This window comes from Myotis brandtii, unplaced genomic scaffold (assembly GCF_000412655.1).
Source record: "Myotis brandtii unplaced genomic scaffold, ASM41265v1 scaffold806, whole genome shotgun sequence".
Lineage (NCBI taxonomy): Eukaryota > Metazoa > Chordata > Mammalia > Chiroptera > Vespertilionidae > Myotis > Myotis brandtii.
In genome coordinates, this window is record NW_005371249.1 from 380162 (window position 1) to 400649 (window position 20488).

General features: G+C 36.4%; 1 protein-coding gene across 1 annotated transcript in view; it reads right to left on the reverse strand.

Annotated features, from left to right (window-relative positions):
* Positions 1 to 2721: 2721 nt before the first annotated feature.
* Positions 2722 to 20488, reverse strand: part of DCAF10 (DDB1 and CUL4 associated factor 10) — a 37527-nt gene continuing 19760 nt past the window's right edge. The window contains exons 4-7 of the mRNA XM_005884020.2: positions 14379 to 14581; positions 12674 to 12787; positions 8873 to 9018; positions 2722 to 7859 (exon numbers count right to left, since the gene is read on the reverse strand). Of these exons, the coding sequence (XP_005884082.1) occupies positions 7491 to 7859; positions 8873 to 9018; positions 12674 to 12787; positions 14379 to 14581 (832 nt within the window). The 3' untranslated portion in view covers positions 2722 to 7490. The remainder of the gene's footprint in view (positions 7860 to 8872; positions 9019 to 12673; positions 12788 to 14378; positions 14582 to 20488) is intronic.

Genomic DNA, 20488 nt, shown 5'->3' on the forward strand with positions numbered 1-20488 from the left:
GCACCTCCTCTGAGTCTCGGTATGCTTTTCTCTTTCCTTCTAGTTGTAGAATTTCCACTCAGCCAGCCTTCCTGTGGTTCTGGATGATGTCCGTTCCGTCTTTTAGTTGTATTTTTGAAGTGGTTGTGCGAGGCAGCAATCACCTGTGTTTACCTATGCCGCCATCTTGGTTTCTCCAAAAAAATCTATTTTTAAATAGTCCATATCATGTCAGTCATTGGAATAACTGAAATAATTAGTGCTGTGGTTAGTTAAATCAGTTTATCTAAATGGTTAATTTCACAAAATAATTGAAAGGGATTTATTCTATTTTTCTCTTCAATGGCTTACCAAAAAAGTGAGTGTACCAAATTTGATTATCATTTTTCTAGTGAATTAAAGTGGTATGGTGAAATGAACCACTAATCACCCTGTTAAATAATATTAAATTATTCTTAGGGAACACTGAAAAAAAAAATAGCATGTTCTAATTTGTCTACATGAGAACCAATTACTGTATATAGCTTGACAAACAAAAGTAGAATTTTGTCAACTATGCTTTCTATTTATATGAATATTATTTTCAATGAATAAAGAACTAATTTATGAAACTCATATTGAATAAATGTGTAAATGAACAGATGTGAATGGATCAGATCTTAATAAATGTGTTTTCAGTATAAAATGCCAGTTCTGTGTTTAGAACAGTGATCTTCACAAAACAAAATTGCATGTACAGTGGAAGCACAAGGCGATCCCTGGAAGGGACTGATTTTTTTAATGTTATATTTTTAAAATTTCCTTTATCTCTGTACATGTTTTATAATGTACATATAGATCTGTACAATAGTATATGCATATATATAATTTATAAATAATCAAAATTTAGAGTGTATTCTCCAATTTTTTCTGATAGGGCTACATGATTGAGAAAGTTTAGACTTTCACCAACAAGAACCACCAAATCCCTGCCTCTGCCAGAGTGTTATGCCTGATTCTGGTCTAAAGATGAACACCTAAGCGATTTAAACAAAAGTTTTCAAACTACTGCTGAATGCCACTTTGCCAATCAACCTTTTAAACAGGTTAGCCACACACAAAAAGTGTGTCAGGTGTTTCAAAGTAGCATTTATTTTTTAAAAGCACATTATGAGGTAGACTTATACTAAAATATTCAGTGCATATATTAATAAAAGATTAAAACCTTAAAATTGTATATAGGTATGTAATTAGATAATAAATTCACCTACAACTCTACATTCATCCATTTGAAAAACTCAAAATAATTCAATAGAATAAAAACACACACACAAAAATAATTCAATTGAAAAGGTGAAAGCCAATTACATGTTTAGAAAGCTTTCCTAATTCTTAAATGAAAAACATTTGATCTTTTAAAAAGTTTGTTGGGAAGGGAGTACTTCTGTTTTAATTTTAAATTTTGTAAGTTATTTTATTAAATCATGCACTATGGCTAGTTCAATGAATGTGAAAAGATAATATAATTCTTACTAGAGGCCCAGTGCATGAATTCGTGCACCAGTGGGGTCCCTCGGCCTGGCCTGAGAGGTCAGGCCGAAACCGGCTCTTCGACATCCCCCGAGGGGTCTCGGATTGCAAGAGGGCACAGGCCAGGCCGAGGGACCCCACCAGTGCACCATCAGGGCTGGGGAAGGACTGCAGAAGGGCTCCAGGGCGTGTCCAGCCCTGTCTCACCCAGTCCCAATCAGCCAGACCCCGGCAACAAGCTAAACTATCGGTTGGAGCATCTGCCCCCTGGTGGTCAGTGCACATAATAGCTAGCAGTTGAGCAGCCTTAGCATATCATTAGCATATTATGCTTTGATTGGTTGAATGGTCGACTGGTTGACCAGACACCTAGCATATTAGGCTTTTATTATATAGGATTATTTTGTTTCCATTATATCAAAATGATAATATCCAAGCCAGGCCAGCTACATAATGTATGAGCCCAGTGCACAATAAAAATGTGGGTCCCCTGTTGAAAAAATTAAGAATTTCAACATGGCTTTAGCCAAGCATTAAACCAAGCATGGGACCTTTCTCAGTGCAGAGCCCTATATGCCTGCACAGGTCACACGCCCTGCATCGAAGTCTGTTTCAGCTGCACCTATGGAATACGAAAACCTTAGTCCCTTGGGTCCCTAGTACTGGACTAAGCATATGGTAGGGATTCAAATGTTTGTTGAATGAAATACTGAGTCTTAAACTTGCAGTTTTCCAGATCAATGAGTTGGCATAGCTTTTCTGACCACAGGTATGACTCTGATGCACACAGTGTGTTCACTGTGATAATAAATGATGGATTCCTTTAGTGCTGAATAATTCTGGCTTCATGGGAATTTGAGGCCACATATGGTGAAGGTTCATTTGATTCATTCAACAACCATTTATGAAGCAACTACTCTGTCAGATCCTGTACAAGAATACAAGAATAAATAAGACAGTCCCTGCCCTCAGGGAGCTTACAGTCTAGCATAAGAACTACAGCACTTCAGAGCCCAGTGAGAAAACTTCCTGGTGTCTAGTATATTGTATAGGGCATTCCAAATTTCCTGAAAATGTGAATCTAAAAGTTACCAGAAAGCACAGTTTGGAAATAGATATAGTGAATTAAAAAAAAAAAAAATTCCAATATTCCCTTTTTAAGGTAAAAACCATGAAAAGTGAGGAAGAAACTTAGGAAAGCTGAAAATTCTATTTTAAATACGTTAGACCAGATTTAAATTTAAAAATTATTTTATTACCTCTGGGTGACATTTTTATTTATAGTGACATTATTACACATACATATAGGATCTGTGTGTATGTGAGATGTGTTCCTTGGAACTTTGATAAAACCCATATTACTACCGCTTATTCATTTATAACTAAAGAGAGAATACTGGTACATTTGAGACTTTCCTTTTGATAATCATTTCTATTATCATTTGAATGGGAGAAATTCTTAGGAATCATCTTTAGAGTATAAATTTTGGTACAATCTTATTCTGCAATGAGACTAAACTGTGTCTTTGTAACAACATGTGATAATTTAAGCATATATTTTAATAGTTATTTAATGGCATAAAAAATACTCTTAAGTCTATCTGGATTTAATTTTCATTGTTTTCCCCTCTGTATTCTTTTTTCTTAAAAGCATGTAAGACCCCTGTGCAAATACAGAGCCTTTGTTGTTGCTTTGCTATTCTTTGGTACATTGCTGTTTGTTCCTTAATCTAGCAACACCCTTTGCTTGAAGTATTTTATTTAGTGGCAACTGAAAAAAAGAAACACTAGGTTAGGCCTTTACTGGAAACTTATATTATCCAGAAGGTTATTCTGAACCTGTCAGAAAGGTGGTAAACAACCAAAAGAGCCATCTCAAAGCCTGTGTACCCAGAGCTTGTCCAGATCTGCAGTCACTAAGCAGGCTTGGTTATCTCATGTTCCAGCTCATAACATGAACACAGCACATTAGAAGAAGTGGGGAATCTTTTAGAGGCAGGCATATAGATAGTGTGGAAGGAGACAGAATAAACTGCTTAGCAGATATAAAACATTTTTAAATTAAAAACAAAACACTAGCAATCTGAGGCAAACGATTACATATACCTCAGGGCTGAGGGAATCACTTTATAATAATTGATATTAACTCATATTTGTTATAGCCCTTTACATTTTATGAATTATTTTATATACATCAGAGCTCACTGAATATTTGTAATGATACATGAATATAACTTTTACTTTTCATCATGAAAAAGTGAATTATACTGAGCATGCTGTTTAAGAAGAAGGCAGGGAGATATACTAACATATTTGAAACACATCAAAAAGAATTACAAGTTTTAAATTTTGGCACTTAAGAGATATGCATTAGTTATCCAAAAATTCATATATATGCTTTATGACCAACACAGTTTATTATGTAATGAAATTTCATAGCTCTCTGTCACTGCTGGTCACTAAATGGGGATGATTGTCATTAGTAAGTTATCAGAATATTTCTCTTACTAAACACAAGTTTAACAGGTATTTATGGATGCCAATACCATATATTCTGACAAATTGGGAAACATTAGGCTTTTAAAAGATTCTCAGAATATTTTTCCTACACTGCACCTTTCTTAGCAAACAAAACTTTAATACTAATAGTATAATGTGATCTTGGTTCTAGACAGAAATGGGGAACGTGTGATCTACCTTTTCCTTGTTTTTCTAAAATTTTTGGTATAGCTTCTTCTCAGGATGTAACAAGCAGAAATGACAAAATATACATGTTCTTTGGGATTCTGAGGAAAAAGACCACACACATCTTCAAAAGATTAAAATAGAGAACTCATCTGCTTTAGCCACTTCATTTTCACAATTGAAAATAAGGAACTACTATGCATTTGATGTTCCTAAACTCATTCAACATAGCATTGCCATAAAGGTACTGTTCTGCAGAAAGCTTTTTAAAACCAAAGTATAGTTTATACTACACTTCCCAATAATTATACTATGTTACCAATTATAATACGTTTACCAATTATCATGAATAAAAATGACTAAATAAAATTTAGAGTAAAAAACACTACATTAGATTTTACACTGTAAGTGCAATGGGACCTTTTAATTATAAGATGTAATTTCCTTTAATAGCATACCATTCCTGAGGACTTTTAATTCCTTAATATCCCTGGTGACTTTTTGATCATGACCATACCTCAAAGAGAACGAAGGTTAACAGCCCATTTCATCCGTGCGGCTCTATTTTTTTTTTTTAATAAGGCTATTTATCCTCTATTTTTCTTTATTTTACAGTTACATGTCCTGCTTGGGGTTTTTTAGTTAGGAATGGACTGTATGTATGCTCTGCAGTTTATGGTATTAATTCTAATGGAAACTGTTAATCTTGTAAATGTTCTTTTACGTGGTGCAGAAGGTAAGCCAGCTGTAATAAAGAACTTCCAGAGGATGCAAAACAAGTAAATTAACCGGCCAGTTTACCATCCTTTACCGACCAAAGGGCACAATGGGAGGGTAATAAGCACAGGTTTTGGACTAAAACAGACCAGGGTTTGAATCCCAGTGATGCCACCCAGCTCTGTGACTTAAGGCAAATCACTTAAATTTTCTGACCCTCCATTTCCTCCAAAGTAAATTGGTACTCCTCCACCTACCTTGTAAGGTTTCTGTGAGGATTAGTAGTAAAGTATGTCCATTATTTGACACGTGATAGATGCTCTATAGTTGTTAAACAATCATGACTGAAGTTTAGAGCTGGGCAATATGAGCATGGAACTCTCTCCAAAGGTGATACAATTTATGGAAACTTCTTTTGATTATCAATACAATTGTTACACTCAGTAGCTTATTTTTAATGTTAACATTAAGTGTTTTTGCCTCAAAAACTTCCTTTTAAATGTGTTTTTTTAAGTTTATGTCAAACCTGTGTTTCCACTGTAGTTTGTCATAATTTTTTTGATGACGAAAAAATTTCCAAATTTTAAACATCCATGGTAAATTGATCTAATTTTAAAAATTTGTCCTAGGGCCAACATTGTCCCAAGTGAGATGTAACCTTTATACATGTGTGAATGGCTGTATGGTAGGTCCTACAAAAAAAACCAAAACAGTCATTTTTATTCATGTATTTGGGTTGCTTAAACATTTCTATAAAATTTAAAATACTTTTCTTCATATGGCTGGAATTCTCAGCATCTACTCCCATGCCTTCCTTTTTCCAATGTCTTAGCCAGTTTAAGGGTATTCACAATAATACAAATTAAAGACAAAATAAAGTGTTCATAGTCATTGTTTTAACAGACAGCATAATACAGTAGAAATTGCCCTGAGCAAGGAATTAGGAGACTTGAATTTGAGTCCTGGCTCTGCCACTAATTTTTTAGGATAACCTTAGGCAAGTCACTTCTCTCATTCCTTAAAAAATGAAATTGAGTTCACTTTATGTTATTTTCTACCACTAAAATTGCTTTCATTTACTTATTAAAAAATAATCAAAACACCTTCTGGGAGTTGTCTTAAGCACCTGATGGGTACAAAAGTATTTACTGATGTTGAAGGTAGTGTTTTATAAACAGTGATCCAGGGGCCATCTGAATAAAGGTTACTTGGTGTTCCTGTTAAAATACAGATTCCTGTCTTCTCCCTGGCAGAATCAGAATCTCCTAAGGTAAGGGCATTTTCTGTATTTTTCACAAGCTCCTCAATGATTATAATGTACCCTAATGTTTGAGAGCAACTGGCTTAAGAGAATGTTATCTAAGAGGGAAAAAGCCAGCATGTGACTTAAATTATTCTAGCTTCTTGCAAACCCCTTCTAAACACCAAACCATTCAAAGTGGAGGAGACTAAAGGAAAGCCCCTTACTTCAGCAGAGCAGTCAGCCTTGGGCTCAAGCCCTGCTATATGCTTTTTACTTGCTGTGCTCCATAACAAAACACAACAAAAGGTCTTCATATCAGCTCGGTCTTGACATCCAAGCCACTGACTACCACATGCCAACAGCTTGAAGAGGACAGAAGTTCTCCTCTCACTAATGCTAAGAGTTGACCTTGTGCCATCTGGCTCATGAAAGAAATAAGAGTAAAACCCATCTCTTTACTCTCGATTCCCCCTCCACCCCAATACTATAACGTCATCCTGTGTGATTCAAATAATCTGGCAGAGAAAACAGAATATCTGAGCCACACTGTCCTCATCACTCTGTGGTCAGATAGTGTACTAATCCAATAAATAAATTCTCTTCTAAACAACAGAAACCACCAAAGCTCATTCCTTCTCCCCTCTTCCTCCCTAATGCTGTTGACAGGAACAAAATACCAAGTAAGGACACATGCTAGAGATTTTAAAATTCATACAAGTAAAGTAAATTACAGAGAGGTGATAATATTTTTTCTAGAATGTCACAACAAAACCCTCTCATGGTGAAAAATATGTATAATTTTAACAGGAAGCTTAAAAGACATTTTGTTGAAAGACTATCCAATAGTTATGAGAATAATGCCATTATCTGTGCTCATTATTGAGAAACATAACAGCAACTTTAAAAGACCAAATATACTGGTAAGGGAAGATGAAATTTCTTTTTCAACAATCAGTATGCCAACATCAAACGTTTGGGTTTTATTCTAGTGTCACAGATTTCTTCTAACCCAACCAAAACTCCTGCTAAATGTCCACAAAATTCACACCAAAATCAAAAAAGAAAAAAGAAAGAAACTCGACAAGAGCTAACATGCAAAATAACCAGAACTGGGGTTCAGTGGCACAGATCAGCAGGAGCTGAGGAATGCTGCAAAAGATGCTGCTGCATAGAGTCTAACTTGGCAATGCCCCTATGATGCTGGACGACCAAGTCCTCAGGTCACAGGTGTGTTCATAAGAATCAGGATCTTGACCCAAACTTTTAAGATCTTCTAAAAAAGAAAATACTTCACCTCAATTGAAGCAATTTATATGTCAAACACCAGAAGAGTTGCTTATTTTGTTGTAAGTTGTGCCTAAAACTTTGGCTGATACAAAGAAACCCGTCCACTAAGGCACCCTGAGGCAATCTGACAATGTGTTGGGGAGAACTTTGTCGTCAGTACAACATCTTTATGAGAGTACAGAGAACGGATCACCCGCAAGGGACTGGCTTCTTTGGGCAAACAGTCAATAAGTTCACTGCACTGTTTGTCAAATCCCAACAATCGAATCCCATAGGCATGTGGGGAAGAAACCATTCGCCCATCAGGGCTGAAGCAAAGTTCTTTGATATAACCCCTGCCTACATTGGCTTCTTCAATGTAATGAGTCAGTCGTAGAGAACAGCGAGGTGAGACAGGTCGTACCGGAACTCCTTCTTGGAATTCATAGACACAAGTCCACTAGGGAGAGAGGAGAGGGATAAACCAAAGTTATAGAGCCTCAAATAGTGCTTCTTTAAAAAACACACAACTCAACAAAATGCTAAAGCCACAGAACTGTAAGAAATCATTTAGATGAATGCTACCCCTCTTGCAACTAATGAACTTGTAGCCTTGTACCCTCTTATCTTCATAAGCTAGCGTTATTCTGTACTATGATGCTTTAAAGCCTTTTATTCACAAAGGCCAGTGTGACTTCTGTAGTAATAATTCCCTTTTCTGAAAGTAACAATTTTAATATTTAAAAATTCAAGGGTTAAGACAGTCAAGCCCTAGAATACCTCCCCTACACGTTTCAATGGCTCTCTTCTCTCCTTTTCTCAGTTGCAGATTCTAGAGCTAGTGAGATTCTTAAAGGACTCCTGCTTTTCTTTCTTTTTTACATATACTTTATTGATTTTTTACAGAGAGGAAGGGAGAGAGATAGAGAGTTAGAACATCGATGAGAGAGAAACATCGATCAGCTGCCTCCTGCACACCCCCTACTGGGAATGTGCCTGCAACCAAGGTACATGCTCTTGACCGGAATCGAACCTGGGACCCTTCGATCTGCAGGCCGATGCTCTATCCACTGAGCCAAACCGGTTAGGGCAAGGACTCCTGCTTTTCAGAGTGCTGAAAATCATAAGGTCATATAAGACCTTTTCCCCTAGTCTCAGTTTAGTTCCTTCCTTTTCCAAAGTTTCCCCTGGTTTTTAAAAGAGAAAATTATTATACTCAACTGGCTTAGCAAAACCTCACAGTTAGCCAGCTTAGCTGAAACATCTCAGTCTTATGTTTACTATATAAAGGGCTTTTTATGATGAGATGAAGGAGAAAAGAATTTAAAAGCTGGGCACAATCTGAGCTGATCACTGCTTTAAAGTACTCCCCAGCTTGCCACACCCAGGCCAGAGGGGAGGAAGAAGGGGTTCAAGCACACATGGCATTTTGTTCAGTCGGCCCTGTTGAAGGTGGAGTCCTGCCGCCCGTACCTCCTGATCATCAGTGTTGCTTGAGCACCGAAGAAGAGTGGCCCAGCCTTTTGGGTGCAGCTGTAAAGATGTGATGCAGTTTCCACGGTCTCTCTCACCAGGAACTTTAGGGGTTAAGACTTCAAGACTATTTCGTGGTGAAACTCCTGAGATACAAGAAAATTAGAATGTAGGATTTGTATTATCAAAGAACTAAGGCAGCTTTTCAAAGCTTGATTTTTGTAGGTGGTGAATACACAATACAATATACAGATAATGTATTATAGAATTGTACACCTAAAGCCTATATAGTTTTATTAACCAACTAGAGGCCCGGTACACAAAAATTTGTGCACTCGGGGGGGAGGGGGAGTCCCTCAGCCCGGCCTGTGCCCTCTCACAGTCTGGGATCCCTTGGGGGATGTCCACTTCCCAGCGGGGAGCAGGCCTAAGCTGCAGTCGGACATCCTTAGCGCTACTGAGGAGGCGGGAGAGGCTCCCACCACCACCGCTGTACTGGCAGCCATCAGCCTGGCTTGTGGCTGAGCAGAGCTCCCCCTGTGGGAGGGCACTGACCACCAAGGAACAGCTCCTGCATTGAGCGTCTGCCCCCTGGTGGTCAGTGTGTATCATAGTGACCAGTCATTCCCAGTCTTTCTGCTGTTAGGGTCAATTTGCATATCACCCTTTTATTATATAGGATTCAATAAAAAAGTAAAAAAATACTTTAAAAAATAAATATTTCTTAAAAAGCTTTGATTTCTAAAAAAAAAAAAAGCTTTGATTTCTGTCCGCCAGCCACTATGCCTTCATTCCTTTGTCTGCATTATGCTACCACATGTAAAAAAAAAACCACAGTGCCCTCAATGTACGGAGTATGTCTTTGGGGTGAGGATATGGGGAAAGGGTATGACTAGAACTAAAGAATCCAAGTTCCTATAGCAAGAATCACCAATGACCTAAAGCTAATGCATTAAAACTAACTAGAGGTCCATTTGATTTGGATTATATCTCAGAAAGCTCTTCATTTAAGTAAAATCAAAGTTATGTGACATGAGAGGAATCTGGAAAAGTAAAAGATAACAATTCTCATCTCAGAAGATCTGGTTCAGAGAAGGAAATACTTGGAAGCCATGAAGACTGCCATTATATAAATAAAAGGCTATGTGTACAAGGAGAGGGACTTATGGCCACCAAGGACAGTACTGTAAATAAAAATAGATGTATAATTTTGGAGGCGAGGAAGGACACTCACACAGAAGCATGTCAAAACAAGGGGTGGGAGACACTGCCAATCATACATACTCCTGGTACTCTGGTATGGCCCATCATTTCCTTCTACGTAGCTCTAAGGCAAGTGACTGCTGCAGAGAGCCATTGTTACTACTGGGGATACGTCATCTGCCTCGGATATGTGAAGAACCACTTGTACAGACATTGTGAGAAAGCAGCTTAAAAGTGTAATATCAAGAGAAATATTTCAACACTTCTCTTCCTGTGGAAGGAGTTCCTTTGAAGATAATGAGCTCCTTCTGTCAAACCCTTTGCAAACTGTTTCTCAAAAAAGATGTACCTTCTTTTAAAAGATTCCTTTTAGACTACTAGCATTGATGGGAACCTGTGACGCTCCAAATTACACTGTTACAACCAAATTATACCTAAATAATGATTTCACATGTGATTAAATTTTAATTTTCGAGAAAAACAAATCCCTATTTCCAGAATTAATTTTGAAAATCTGTAACAAAAGCAGAAAATAAACCCATTCTAAATAGCTAACTAGTGGTTTCCAAGCTGTGCTCCTTGGAGGTTCCTCAACAGCTGGCAAAAGGGGGGGAACCACCTGGAAACCAAGGTAGAGATGGGGTAGGTCAAGGGCTTCCCTAATTTCACTTGAACCAGAGTTATTCCACTTTTATTCGTGCTAAATCCCTAAGAATCCACAGCAAATTTCATGTCAAAAATAGTTTTAATCCTGAAATAAGTTTGAAGGCCTCTGCTCTTTACAGCCATCATATCTGCCAAAGTATGGTGCTAACATATGCTGACACCTAAAGACCCAGGGTTTCCAACATTTAGAGCAACCTTACCTCTAAGCCCACCTTCTCTCTTTCCACTCCCAAATTTTCTTGTTCTCTCTGCCCAGGCTCCCAATACATCATCTCTTCTCCCAGATGTAACTTTTCATAGCATACAACTGCTATATAGTTTTGTTTTGGTGTTTACCAAAGTAACAAGCAGCTTGTGAACTATTCTTCTTAAATTTTCTCTTTTCTCATGGACGGTTTAGTTAATCAATAAAGATTTTTTTCAGTGGTTATTAAGAGCCTTTGATTGGCCTGGCTGGCATGGTTGAGCATCAATCTATGAACCAGGAGGTCAGGGTTTGATTCCTGGCCAGGGCACATGCCTGGGTAGTGGGCTCAATCCCCAGTGGGGGGCTTGCAGGAACAGCCGATCAGTGACTCTCTCATTGATGTTTCTATCTCTCTCCCTCTCCTTTCCTCTCTGAAATCAATTAAAAAAAAAAAAAAAAAGCCTTGGCTTGTTTCCCATAGCCAAGGAAGAAGGAGAAGAACTGGCAGAACCTGTAAAAGAAGTTTCTGCTACAAATTAAAGAAGAAATGCTACACATCTGGGCATAAATCTCTAAATTTAAGAGGAAGAGGTTTTTTTTAAAAAATATATTTTATTGATTTTTTTTTTACAGAGAGGAAGGGAGAGAGATAGTTAGAAACATCGATGAGAGAGAAACATCGATCAGCTGCCTCCTGCACATCTCCCACTGGGGATGTGCCCGCAACCCAGGTACATGCCCTTGACCGGAATCAAACCTGGGACCTTTCAGTCCGCAGGCCGACGCTCTATCCACTGAGCCAAACCGGTTTCGGCAAGAGGAAGAGTTTTTAACTTTAAAGTGAAACATCACAATCTTCAGCATCCAGAAGAAAGTGGATAAAGCTATAGGTTAGGTTAGGAAGGGTGCTCAAACCATTCTACTCACATAAATAAGCATGCAAAAATAATCAAGTATGCATTTATCAAGCACTTAAAAGGTGAGGCCTCCTAGGGAAAACACAAATTACAAATCTAATGTATAATCCTTTCCAAAAATAGCTAGATAGGAAACATGCTTATCAGCAAAAGGTGACCCCAAATTACAAAAAAAAACTGTGTCTGGCTATCAGTCTATAAAGAGGACAAACAAAACGTGCTATAAGAGTTTAGATGTGAATTAGTTTGGAGAGGGACTGTAGGTGAAATCTGCATGGGGAGAAAGCATTTCAATTAGAAGATGGAAGGGACAGGCTAAGCAGCTAGCTCTGCCAGACTGGCTGGGGAAAACGGGGGAAAGCAGAACAGGGCCAGATTGTAGCTCGCTTTGTCCCACCAGCCCTCTGAGCCTGTCCGGCATTGCTCAGAGAAGGAAATGGCAGATAAAAAGTCTACTGGGCTGAAACCAGATGACTTTCACAAGCACCTAATAAACATATCCTCTTATATTTATACAGCACTGTCACATGCATAATCGCACTTAATTTCCATAGTAACCTTGATTGGGATCTATATTTCCCAACTACTTCCTCTCCAAACTACACAAAGCCAAGTCCAGGAAATAAAATCTAAGTTTAATCTCCAACTACAATTTAAGCCCAAGATACTCAAACCCAGAGACCCTGTTTAGCTTTTTGAAAAGGATAACTGAGGGGGGCAAGGAACAGCCTCATCTTTTTTGGCTAATTTTATGGATTAAAGAAACCAAAGCAAGCTACTTGGTAGAAACACTTGTTGCAGGATTATAACATCCAACTTTTAACCTACCTTCTCTTTGTGAGGCTCGTGACATGTGTTTCTCAGAAGATGAATTAGAATCACTATGATGACAAGGTGAACCAGAAACTCTAGGACCAGATGAACTTGATGAAGTGGTCAGATCTTAAAAATACAAAAAGTTCTGACAATACACCTAGCAAAACTTTGGTAATATCTTTTAACTTTTTAATCAGCTACTTGAGCCATACTATTAAAATCCATCTGAAATATGGCAAGTACATGTCCACTTAAAACTGGCTTATTATAATTAAGATTAAGATAGGACAGCTCTCTGAAGTGTTCTATCTAAGGCCTAGTCCCTTTCTAAAATCTTCTATACCAATGACTAGCTTAAGTGAAATATAAAATAAACACAGGAGCATCATTTGTTCCGCATCATTTGTGTAATGAAATGGAATAAAAAATATCAATAAGAGTGAAAACTGAGCTGTTTAGCCCATTGTTTAATGTTAGAATAGGGTCCAAACAACAGGCTCATTACCGAGAACATGAACAGATCTTTCTTAAAGCATAGCAAAAACTTCTATTATCATTCTTGAAATTATGTGAATACTATCTTTGAAGTGCAGTACAAATTTTACATTGAAATCTGTGGAAAATAAAATGAATATCAGATAGCTAAGTTTGATGTAGTACTCTAAAGAGCAATCTCTATTTCATCACACTTTTCTAGTGGCCCCACACTTCTGTGGGAGCTTCTTATTAAATTAGCTCCTTTTGATGTTATTAAGTATCAGAATTACCCTTAGAGGTCAGAAAACCTACTTAGTTTTTTAATTACAAAATGCCAACTAGGCCTTTAAATCACTGCTTCTCAGAAAGCTAAAGTTGATTATTAATGTTTAACCAGAAAAAAGAAATCTGAATCCAAAAGGATTATATCCCTTGCTTGCAAATAGACTGGTAAAACCTAAATTTCTACTTTTAGCAATTGGGCAGTTGCAGTACAATGAGGCCTACACATTCCCAAAGAAATGGCCCTATGCACACAGGAGAAAGAGTCTAACCATTTGAAGCTAATTTTTAATAACATTTTATGAACATTATGTGTTCCAAGTGGGTATGTTCCCAGATCAGCCCTCTTTTTCCCAAAGGTAGATGAAATACAGTTTCTATCACATAATGTGGATAAATTATAGTGCACAGATTTTTCTGAGCCCCAGTTGCACTTAAGTCCGATGGAATCAGCAATAGAAGAAGGAACAGGACCTCAGCAAGAGGATGTTTAGAGGTCATGAGGTAAGATGGCCCTGGCTACCTGTGTCTGAGCATTTGGAAGTCTAGGATACACTACAGAATTAAAACTAAAATTCCATATTGACTATAACTTAAAAGCTCTAGTGGGTTCCAGAACTTAAAAAAATTGATACTACCTCAGATCATCATTAATTTTTGAGATAGTGATAATTTAGAAATACTGATGAAAGGTTTTCTGGCTAGCATAATGCTAATGGAAATATTTTTAGAGTTAGCAGTTATTCTTCCTAGATCATTTGTGATCAGAGGCACAAATTAATGCTATGTCAGAGATACATATAGATAATTATATTTCCATGAGAAAAAGCTCTCACTGACCTTTCCAAAGAATGTCTTTTAATTGTCTTCCCTTCTTCCTGCTATCATTCTCAGAATGGAAGATAACATCCCTATGTCTGAGATTCTTTGGAAAATTCTTCAAAAAAGAAAAGCTTACCTGAACTTGATGTAGTTCTTCTTGCTCTCAAAATGGGATAGCTGCCTACTTCTAAAGACTTGGTTAAGTCAAGATCGTGCAAAATCAAGAGATATCCAGAGGATGTTGAGATCAACATTTTGGAACAATCTGGTGTTAATCTCATTCGCATGAGAAAACGTGTGTGGAAAAATTTCTTATGTGGACACCCATCTTCTGTACACCTATAGAAGAAACCAAACCAACAAAACCTAGAGTTATCATGAATATAAGGATTCAGTGATAGTCATGTTTTTGCCCTTCAAACTACAATTTACAGTCAGTCTAAATTACACGATTAGACTTACACATGATTAATTCTTTTGCTCACCATTCACTTTCATCTCTAATTTCCCTTTTTAGATTATTCTTCCTTTCTAATATATATATATGCATAATATGCTAATTAGACCGGATGGCCAAATGACCTTCTGGACGTCCTTCTGGACGACCTTCCAGACGAAGCTAGGGCTGCGAGGGCCAAGCCCCTTGCACGAATTTCGTGTATCAGCCCTCTAATATATATATATTTAAAGACTTTGTTAAAGTAGACTCACTTTTTATTATTCTGAAAATCTTTATTTTACTCTTTTATATTAAAAATTTAGCTGAGCATATACCTTTAGGTTGATAGTTATTTCTTTCTGAATATCAAGGATATTCCACCAAGTTCTGGCTTCCATTGTTGCTATTTTTAAGTCTGCTATCAGTCTCATTGTTGCTTTAGATAACTTCTTTTTTTTCCCTCTGATTGATCTTCTCTTTGTCTTTGGAGTACTCCACTTTCACTCTGATATGTACAAATTTGGATTTCTTTCTATTTATAGGGATTCATTTAACTTTCTACATCTTAAGATTCATGTTATTCATATATTCTGGAAAATTCTCTATCTTTATTCCAATATTGCCTCTCACCTATTTTCTCTATTCTTTTAAAGCTCCAAATAGATGTTAGAAACATTCACATTTCATTCTCCTCCTGTCATACTTGCTCTTTCATGTTTTATATCTCCTTATTTCCATTTGTTGCATTCTGGGTAGTTTTTCAATATCTATATTTCAACCTATTTTTTTAAAGTTGTGTCTAATCTGCTACTTGACCCATCCTATGTGTTTTTAAATTTCCATAGTTTTTTTTTTTTTTACTTCTATCTGGCTCTTTTTTTAATTCCTTCCCTATTTTTTTATTCCTCCTTTTACTTTTTTTGTTAATTATTTTTAAAATTGTGAATTGTATCAAACCTACAGAAAAGTACATAAACATATAAGGAGTTTGAAGACAAATGAACACCAATCACTCATCACTCCTGTTAAGAACTGGAACAATACCAGTTCGTTAAAAGTCCCTTCTATTTCTCTACTCTGATGCATCCTTCAGTCAACATTCAATGCTTCAAGCATAAAAGGTATTTTCTTATCTCTCCAACAATATTGATAGGGTTTTAAAATTTTAAGTTTTCTTTTCCTTATGTAGTTTCTATTTCCTCCAAAATATTTCCCCATTTGTGTAGGTCTTTACATTAGAAGCTTTTCTCAAATGTCTATCTTAAGCTGTCTGCTCATAATTGAGTGGGGAACTAGAAAGCTGATTGGGAACTCTTGAGTGCTGGGACAAGCTGAGCTTCATTATGTAGGGTGAAGCCATTTTTTGAGGAACTCCTACTGTATCTTTGGTTCATTAACTGAAAGAAGCTAAGGGTCTCTGAATTCAATATTCAGTAGGCATATGGTAAGTCAGTATCCCTGATTTTGGTAAAGTAACAAAGCCTTTAACTGTGTCTGCATCTTTTACTACAGAGATTCTCTATTTTATTCTCTTTAGAGGATAAAATTTGAAACTTCTTTTGAAATGAAGAAGGTCAATCAATTACCCAGTGATATGGATTAAGGAAAGAAACACAAGTTCTCAAATATCTTTCACTTGAATCCTTACTTTAGCTACCCCTTCTATTACAGAGTATCCAGAGTTGCTAATCCCTCTGATTTTTAAAAATATATATTTTATTAATTTTTTACAGAGAGGAAGGGAGAGGGATAGAGAGTTAGAAACATCGATGAGAGAGAAACATCGATCAGCTGCCTCCTGCACACTCCCTACTGGGGATGTGCCCGCAACCAAGGTACATGCCCTTGACCGGAATCGAACCTGGGACCCTTGAGTCCGCAGGCCGACGCTCTATCCACTGAGCCAAACCGATTAGGGCAATCCCTCTGATTTTTGAGGATTGTGTATAAATTGTCTTAAGCTCTTAACTTTTCCCCACTGCCAGCCTAGGATTCAGCTTTCTTTGTATTAAGTCAAAGTAAGTTGCTAAGTCAGTTGCCACTCATTTACCTACTTTCCAGATTTAAAAATGTTATTGTCATTGCTTCCTTTCCTATTTCCTCTCCTTTATGAGTTTACCACAGCCTTTATTTTTAAATGTTTATTGTAGTTTTAGAGGAGTCTTCTAGTCCATAGATTTTATTTAGGTCTTATGACTTAAATGAAACTTTACAATTTTCTCCATAAAAGTTATACAAAATTTCTGTTATAACTTATTCCTGTTTACCAACTAAATTTATTAATTACTAAAAACTATCTACTTTAACCTGGCTGGCGTGGCTCAGTAGTTGAACATCAACCCACGAACCAAGAGGTCACTGGTTCGATTCCTGGTCAGGGGACATGCCCAGGTTTCAGGCTCAATCCCCAGTAGGAGGCATGTAGGAGGCATCTGACCAATGTTTCTCTCGCCCATGGATGTTTCTATCTCTCTATCCCTCTCCTTCCCTCTCTCTCTAAAATCAATAAAAACATTTTTTTAAAAATATATATTTTATTGATTTTTTACAGAGAGGAAGGGAGAGGGATAGAGAGTTAGAAACATCAATGAGAGAGAAACACTGACCAGACGCCTCCTGCACACCTCCTACTGGAGATGTGCCCGCAACCAAGGTACATGCCCTTGACCGGAATCGAACCCGGGACCCTTTAGTCCGCAGGCCGACGCTCTATCCACTGAGCCAAACCGGTCTGGCAATAAAAACATTTTTTAAAAATATATACTTAAAAAATTTTAAATTGCTTGTGATTAGGAACAATACTGCTTTTTACATTTTGATCTTATATCTAGCCGTCTTGGTTAATTCTTATTAATTCTGATAATTTCTCAGCAGAATTTCTAGAGTTTTCTATATAGACCAGGGGTCATAAAAACTGTTCTGTGGACCAACTCTGGACCATTGTTAGTTTTTATATAGAAAGTTTGTTGGAACACAGCCACACACATTCACGTATTGTCTATGGCTGCTCAGAGACTATATAGCATACAAAGCCTAAAATATTTATTACATGGTCTTTTACAGAAACTTTTTGCCAACCCGATATAGACAATTACATCTTCTATGAATGCTACTGTTCCATTTTTTCCTTTCCAATCCTTATATCTTCATTTCTTCTATTGCACCAACTAGGACCCTGCCACCCTCTACCCCAAAACAATGGTGAACAATAATAGTAATATCAGGCATGTTTCTCCTTCCTGATTTTTTAAAAATATATTTTTATTGATTTCAGAGAGGAAGGGAAAGGGAGAGAGAGATAGAAACATCAATGATTACAGAATCACTGGTTGACTGCCTCCTGCACACCCCATACTGGGAAATCAAACCATGACCTCCTGATTCATACATAGGTCAATGCTCAACCATTGAGCCACGCCGGCCAGGCTCTCCTTCGATTTTAAAGAGAATACTTCTAAAGTTTCACCATTTAAACATGTGCTATAGGTTTTAGTGTATACTTTTCATGAATTTCATTTTATTTCTAGTTAATTATCAGTTTGTTTTTAACAGCTTTATTGAGGTATGATTCACATACCATATAATTAAATCATTTAAAGTATACAATTAAGTGATTTTTAGTAAATTTAGAGTTGTGTGATTAACACAACCCAATGTTAGCACATTTTCATCACCCTAAAAAATCCTTCCTGTCTATTAGCAGTCACTCACTCCGTCCCTACTCCCAGCCACAGACAACCACTAATCTACTTTCTGTCTCTATAGTCCTGCCTATTGTGGACATTTCATATAAAAACAGTAATCTAATAAGTGGTCCTTTTGTTTGGCTTTATTCACTTAGCATAACTTTTTGAAGCCCATCCATGTTATAACTTTGTTTCTTTTCATTATCAAATAGTATTCTGTCATATAGATACATATTTTGTTTATCCATTTACCAGTTGATAGATATTTGGATTGGTTCCATTTTTTGGCTATTATGACTACTACTTGTATCAGCATTCATGTACAAGTTTTTGTATGGATATGTATTTATTTCTCTCAGGTAGATATCTAGTAGAATTGCTGAGTCATATGGTAACTATGTTTAACATTTTGAGAAACTGCTGATCTGCTTTCTAAAATGGCTGTCCCATTGTACATTCCTACAGTAATATATGAGGTTCGTTTCTTCACATTCTTGCTAATACTTGTTGTGTTTGTTATTAAATCCATCGTAGTGGGTGTGAAGTGGTATCTCATTTGGATTTGACTTGCATTTTCCTTCTGACTAACTGCATTGAACATCTTTTAATGTGCTTATTAATCATTTGCATATCTTCCTTGGTGAAATGAATATGCAAATATTTTGCCCATTTTTAAATTGGGTAATTTATGTACATGTAAGTGACTTGCAAGTTTTTTATGTATTTTGGACACAAATTCTTTATCAAATTTTATTTACAAATATTCTCTCCCATTCTGTAGTTTTCCTTTTCACGTTCTTAATGGTGGTATTTGATGCACAAAGTTTTAAAATTTTAGAGGCATTTTATCAAATTTTTTTTATCACCTCAGCTTTAGTGTTGTATGAAGATTTACTCCCATGTTTTCTTCTAAGAATTGTATAGGTGTAGCTCTTATGTTCAGGTTGAAATCCATTTTGAGTTCTAGCTGGTTTGGCTCAATGGATACAGCGTCGACCCACAGACCAAAGGGTCCCAAGTTCGATTCTGGTCAAGGGCGTGTGCCTTGGTTGCAGGCTCGATCCCCAGCCCTGGTTGGGGTGCAGATAAGAGGCAACCAATTGATGTGTCTCTCTCACATTGATGTTTCTCTCTGTCTCTCCCTCCTCCCTTTCACTCTCTCTAAAAATCGATGGAAAAATATCTTCAGGTAAGGATTAACAAAAAAATAATAAAAAATTAATGAAATAAAAAGCAATGGAAAAAATATCCTCAGGTAAGGATAAATAAATAAATGAATCTATATTGAGGTCAGGGAAAATGGTTTGTGTAATAACAGTTTTTTGATATTGGCTGAGACTTACTCTGTAGTTCAGTACATGCTCATTTTTGTACATATTCTAAGTTTGCTTCAGATGATGTATTCACTATTTGTTGGGAGCAGAATTATAAAATATGCCTAATAGATCAAGCTTATTAATAAGATTGAAATAGTCTTTAATTCTTACTAATATTTGGTCTATTTTATCTATTAGTAAATGAAGGAGTGGTGTTAATATTTTCCACTAAGTTGGTAATTCTGACTTTTTTCTTGTAATTCAGTTTGGTTTTGCTTTTTATGGCTTGAGGCTGTTATTAGGTGCATACCAGATAAGAAGACTTATATTCTAGTGAAATAAATCTTTTAATATAGTACCTTTTTATCACTAATAATGCTTTATGCCTTAAACTCTATTTTGTCTGCTATTAATGTAAATACAACTGTTTTTCTTTTATTTGTATTTGCCTGTTATTTTTTCCCATCATTTTCTGTGCTTGTCTGGTTTCCAAGTGTTCTGTGTTTGTTTGGTTTGGATATGTCCCTTATGTAGAACATATAGTTGGGTTTTGTTTTATAATTCAATCTATTATTATCTTTTAACTGACTAGTTTAATCCATATACATTTACTGTGATTACTGATATAGATATATTATCTGCCTACCATATTTTGTGCCTAATTTTTCAAATACAGTATGTTAAATATATTTTCCACATATATTTCTATCTTTCAATGTGGTTTATATGTTTTCTTACTGTACCAAAATTTTAATTATTATATTGTCAAATCAATTTTTCCCCTTATAAGTTTTACCTTTACTGA